Source organism: Mirounga leonina, unplaced genomic scaffold (genome assembly GCF_011800145.1).
Source record: "Mirounga leonina isolate KUSES-001 unplaced genomic scaffold, KU_Mleo_1.0 Mir_174, whole genome shotgun sequence".
NCBI classification, from domain to species: Eukaryota; Metazoa; Chordata; class Mammalia; order Carnivora; family Phocidae; genus Mirounga; species Mirounga leonina.
The window spans coordinates 38481968-38487967 of NW_023270451.1; the positions used below are offsets into that span (position 1 = coordinate 38481968).

The 6000-nt window shown below is 48.8% G+C and overlaps 1 protein-coding gene across 1 annotated transcript in view; it reads right to left on the reverse strand.

Moving 5' to 3' along the window:
- The window catches only part of RAPGEF5 (Rap guanine nucleotide exchange factor 5), a 230887-nt gene extending 228044 nt beyond the window's left edge, over nt 1–2843 (reverse strand). The window contains exon 1 of the mRNA XM_035020718.1: nt 2613–2843. Within this exon, the coding sequence (XP_034876609.1) occupies nt 2613–2843 (231 nt within the window). The remainder of the gene's footprint in view (nt 1–2612) is intronic.
- Nucleotides 2844–6000: the final 3157 nt, after the last annotated feature.

Consider the following 6000-nt stretch of genomic DNA (forward strand, 5'->3'; position numbering starts at 1 on the left):
AGTTGATGTCAGATTGTCCAGATTTGTGAGAGCCCAAGGCAGCATGGACAAGTTCCACAAGTATTCCTAAATCAAATCTTGGTCAATACAGAAATTGCAAACCTTCTTACCAACTTGTGTAATACCTAGAGCTGCTTTTTTAACCAGTGGTAATAAATTTGTGTTTATTTGTCCCTACAATCACTCAGCTATAATCTGGAGGTGCAGCCCATAAAATATAAAACTAAAAGTCCACAGAAGGATCTAAGCCATAATTTGTTTGCATGAGCATCTCTGATCTAATTAAAAGGCTAACCAGGTGACCCCAGATGCTCACCAGCTGGTATGGCAGACATTTTGCCTGTTTTTCTCTTTCCTATGTAAACCTTCTGTTATGGACTGAATGTCTGTGTTCCTTCAAAACTCATATGTTGAAGCCCTATCCCGGTGGCGGTATTTGGAGATGGAGCCTTTGGGAGGTATTCCAAGGTAGACTCGGTCATGAAGGTGGAGCTTCCATGATGTGATTAGTGGACTTATATTAAAAGGAAGAGAGGGAGATCTCTCTTTCCATCCATGTGCACTGAGGAACGGACAGAAGGTAAGCCAGGAAGAAAGCTCTCACCAGAAACCAAGTCTGCTGGCACCTTGATCTTGGACTGTCTAGCCTCCAGAACTGTGAGAAAATAAACTTCTATTGTTTAAGCCACCCAGTCGATGGTATTTTGTTACAGCAGCCTGAACAGACTAATACAGGTACACATTTCACCTGTTTTTTTCTTTCTTTCAAACTCCTTCCTATCTCTGTTAAGGAAGGTTCCAAAGTCACAAAGGTAAGGTTCCAAAGCCAAAGGAAAGGGAAATAGTTGAAAAGTATGGGTTTCTAACATTGGAAATTTTGACAATCTTTCCCCAATAAAAAAACTGGCCATGCACGATGAAATGTGTTTGGAATGTCCCAAAGTAATATAGTATCAGGATCAAAGAAGGGTTAATGAAGTATGTATTATTAGAAGTAACCACATTCAGAATAATTAAGAAGAGCAAATATGTATATTGGCAAGGCACACAACATCATCCCAGGCAGCAAGAAACACAAGCCTTTATGCAGATGAACACACAGATCTATTTATACAGAAACCTTCAGCAATTCCCGTCACAGATTGCCTGGCTGCCCTCACGTCTTCAGTATTCTGTGCCATGAAAAAGTAACTGTCAAGGATAATAGGAACACAATTTGACCTACTTTTCCCTAGATTCTTGCAAAGTCTATAACTCTGTTTCTTGTGTTTATTTAGCTATCACATCTTTGGGACACATTTCCTGGCTTTCTTTGCAGACAATCTGGTATGCCCCACATTAAGGTCACTTGTGGGCAATTCCTTAACTCCACTGCTCATGGACTTTAAGACGTCCTACATCCAGCTAATCCTCAGAATATCCTTCTGAGGTAGATCATGTACAGTCATCCCTACATTGGAAGGAAAATGGGTAAGAAAGCCGAAACACAACCTGGAGAGGCTGAAGACCTACACCAATTCATACCCTTCTCGCCCAAAGGAAGCCACACCAAACAAAGGTTTCTCTCCAACTCTCACGCTTCCACAAACCTATCTTTGTAAGAGCTACAGGTCGTCCAGCAAGGAAGGTCTTCTTTTAAAGCAGGCAACCAAGACTTCAATTTATTACAGCCCCCCCCCAAAATCTACCTTGTTGCATCTTCTCAGTAAAGCCTGCTTAATGGTGACAAATTCTAAAGAACTGACTAGAACCTACCAAAGTTGCCCCAAAGCCCTGGTGGGCAGGGGAAACCCAAGTAAAGTCAGCCCCTTGGCCTGAGGCCTCAGCAGGGCCTCCTGAGTGAGAGGCTTGTGAAAGGTCCCAGGAGAAAATCAGCAGGCCATCCCGCTTTTCTTAACAAAACATGTCCGACCTGCTCAGGCCATTAAATGCACGTAGATGCACAACCAGGGACACTCCCTCACCAGGAAATCGTATCTGAACACACCATCGGGAAGTCAATATTTAAGATTTGGCGGCGTGGGGGGCGTGCACCCGCCCGCTCAAGGGAGCGTCACCAAGTACTAAGTGCTGGAGACGCCAGAACCCAGGAGCTAGAAGCTCGCCCGGGAACTTCCAACTCCTGCGTCTCCACCTCGGCGGTGGCGGTGGTGGTAGCTGCGGCCCCAACCAGACCCGATGCCCAGCGCTTGCCACCGGGCGTCCCAAACAAGCTCACACGTCTCACGCCTCCTGCGAACTGGGCTCCCATTTGTGGGGCCTGGGGCTTGCTTTCGGGACAGGGCTGGCGGACTGTGAGGTCCGGGACACCTGCAGCTTCCCCTCTGGGAGAGGCAAACGGCCCTTCTTCCGGCGATGCCCACGGTCCGCCGTTCTACATCCAGGCGCCCCTGGGTTAAGTCAGGTGCATGTGGGGGAAGGGGAAGCCTTCGCTCACCGGGGGTGGGCGGCGCACCCCCTCGACCCCGCCGTCCCGGGACCCCGCCGGAGGGCGCCCCTTCCGCCACCTCCCCAACTTCCAGATGCCCCCTCTGCGGCCCGGGAGAGTGGGCGCGGGCTCCACGTGCGCGCCGCCCGTGCCCACTCGGGCCGGGCGGGTCCGGGCCACTCACCCGGGCCCCGGCGGCGCTCCGCTTCCTCCGCAGCGTGAGCCCGCTCCGCAGCAGCGCCGGCAGGTCCCTCAGCCGCGGCCGTGGCGGCGCCGGCGGCTGTTCGCGCTCCTGCTCGCGGGCGCTGGGGCTGCGGCGCAGGGCGCCGTCCGCCGCCGCCACCGCCGCCGCCGCGGCCAGGGCCGGGCTCTCGCACGGCGGCTGCATCTTGACGGAGCCCACAGCCATCCTCATGCCCTGACGACGGCTGCGGCGCCGGCAGCTAGTCTCCCCCGCGCTCGCCTCCGCGCGCCGTCCGCGCCTTCGCCAGGCAGCGAGAGGGCGCGACTGCGGCTCGGGCGCGGGGCGCGCTGCCAGCCGCTGCCCATTGGCGCGCGCCGCGGCCCCCGGCAGGCTCGGCCCCGCGCACCTCCCCCTCTCCGCCCAGGTGCGCCGGGCCCCGCCCCGCCCCGCCCCGCCCCCTCCGGCGGCTCACCTCCGCCCGCCGCCGGGCCCCCCTCAGCCACTCCCGGAACCCAGGAGGAAGGGGTGGGACAGCTTGGGCACCCGCTCATCCACAGGTGCGGGATTCCTGGAATCCTCCACCAAACCCACTCTAATGCCCATCCCACCCCACCCCCAATTCCCTTGAGGCTGAAAAGTCTCCCCTCACTGCCTTTTACCTAACAGCCTGGGTTGATTTGGACTTGGACCGTGTGAACTGGGCCCCTCCTTGCTTTTTGCACAGTCTAGACCCAAACCGTAATCGCTGTTCCTCAAAACGGTTTTTGCCAAAGAACTTCAAAATGGGCTCTATATTCTGATACAAGTCAAACACCATTGAGACAGAATTGCCTCCACACTGTCCCCTCTTTGGCACATTCATCGCTAAAGAACAAGGGGAGAAAACTTGCGTTGGCTAGGATAGGTGTTTAGCAAAATAGATGCAAGTCTGTTGACCTAAAGGTGAATCTCAGTTAACGTGTTGGAACCTGACCTTCCCTGAAAGCCTGATGCATGTGATGAATGTGCTTGGTAAACTGCATAGGCCTACCATGGTGTGAATCATTGTTTACGCCATTCCAGGAGCTAGGAAGAGTGGAGCATCTGGAGTGAAATTCTCCCAGCAGGGCCTTACAGTCCAGATGGCCCCGAATCTTCACATCCCCATGCAGTCTGTCTTCGACAAGGGCCAGCTAGGGCTTTTACTCCTTACCAGTAGGACACTGGGGTCCCATCTTTGCCCAAGACTTGTTAAAATTGAGTAAGCTTATTCATGTAAAAAAAAAAAAAGAATTGGCAGGTAAGGATTACAGGTCAAAGCTCTCAGTTGGTTTAAGTACTGTACCCTCAGCCCCTCACATTGTAGATGCTTGGCCATCATATGGGAAAATATGGCCAAGTTCAGAAAAAAGAAGAATGACCTGTGTGTGATCTCTGCCCTCAAGGAACTTAAGATTTTCGCCCAGGAGTAGAAAAACACATAGAAAAACAAAGATATTGCTTTGTACTCTTAGTAATTGCCAAGTGAGTATGGAGAATGAGCATTCCAGGCCACAGAAGTAAGAAACGTTTCTGGCCTGAGATGGGCAAAAAAAAAAAGTCAATGAAGGGTGTTTGAGCTATGCCGTAAGGTTGAGAGTAGAAGATTAAATCATGCAAAAAGAAAGATGAGGATCCTTCAGGTAAGGAGGAAAAGCATGAGAAAAACACAAGGTGGTAGGACACCGAACCTATTGGGCACTGAATATATCATAGTGCTGAGAGAGAGGGGTAGCATAATGGAGAAGCTGGAAGAAAATATCAGAATGCATGCTGGTCAGACACTGCAGAAGGCTTTAAATCCTGTCACCTTCAGTTGTGTGTGTTTACTGGAAAGAGTTCTGCAATGAACTCTATAGTCCATTCCAGTTTCCAAATACCTATCACATATATTTATTCCAGGTTGAAATCCCCCTTGTGTTATCATATAAGACTATACCATCTTAGGAACGCCTGGGTGGCTCAGTCGGTTAAGTGTCTGCCTTCGGTTCAGGTCATGATCCCAGGGTCCTGGGATCAAGCCCCGTGTCAGGCTCCCTGCTTCTCCCTTTTCTACTTCCCCTGCTTGTGTTCCCTCTCTCTCTGTGTCTCTGTCTGTCAAATAAATAAATAAAATCTTCAAAAAAAAAAAAAAAAGACTATCAGTTTATATAATGTTTAAGTACTTCCGTTCCATTTGGTAATCAGTCATCGTCTTGAGCCCCAGAATGCCACCCCGTACTCCAGACTTCCTCCTGAAACACCAACTAGAGGTCCACTAGACATTTAGTTTAGTCCTGGTCCAGTAGAGGTGCTCCAGGACACTTTTGGTCAACATAACTCTGTTATGGCTTGTGCCAGATCACCCCTGGTAATACCTATTGAATCACACCATGAACCTACTCTGCTCCAAAATAGAACATAGGTGTTCTGTATCCCAGTTTCTTGGTCTTCCCATTCTTTCACATAGCTTCTCAATGTAAGACCAAGGAGTTGAGACTTTATCCCATGGATTCTAGGGCACTGATCAAGAGTCTAAAACTCAGTATCTGTAAGGGCCTTTGGAAAGTTGGCTTGGGTTAAGGTGATAAAGGGCAATTGCCACACAGCCATAATATAAGGCAGACAGCAGGGAATGTAGAAATGTGTAAACAGAAGAGCTATGCCACCATTGAGCTCAAATCAAGCAATGTCCCAACCTGGGACCTTTGTACTTGCTGTACCCTCTGTCTGCAATGCTAACCAACAGAACTTCCTGCAAGGGTGGTAATGTTCTCCATCTGTTTTGTACCAGTAGCCACATGTGGCTGAAATGTAGTGTGCTTAAAAAGCTGAATTTTTAATTTTAATTTAATTTTAATTAATATAAATTTAGTTGGCCACAGATGGTTCTGGGTTACCCTATTGAAAGCAAGATTCTAGAAATCCATGTTTCCCTTCCTGTATTCCTTCATTTTTTTTTTTTAAACTAAAATGTCTCCATTTCAGTGAGGCCTTCCATGACCATGTGATTTAAAACTGTAGCCCTTCCCATCCGCTCCTTTTTCTATCTCCTTCTAACCTTTCACGGAGCTTACTGCCATCCAAGATTCCTTATATTTTACTTATTCATTTCATCTATTATCTGCTTTTCCACAACAAGAATGTAAATGTTACAAGGACCTGATTTTTGTTCTTTTGTTCAGTATCAAGAACATATTAGTTGAAGAATTTTTCCACATATGAGAACTCAGTTTTTCAGAAGGAGCTTAATCTGGATTTTTACAGAAAATCTCCTAGTTTTGCAATATTGGAAGTTAAAAAACAAAACAAAACATGTAAATCCTATACGTGCCAACATCACCCAAGTCAAACAGAGCCACTCAGGTACCAGAGCCTATTTTTACCTAAG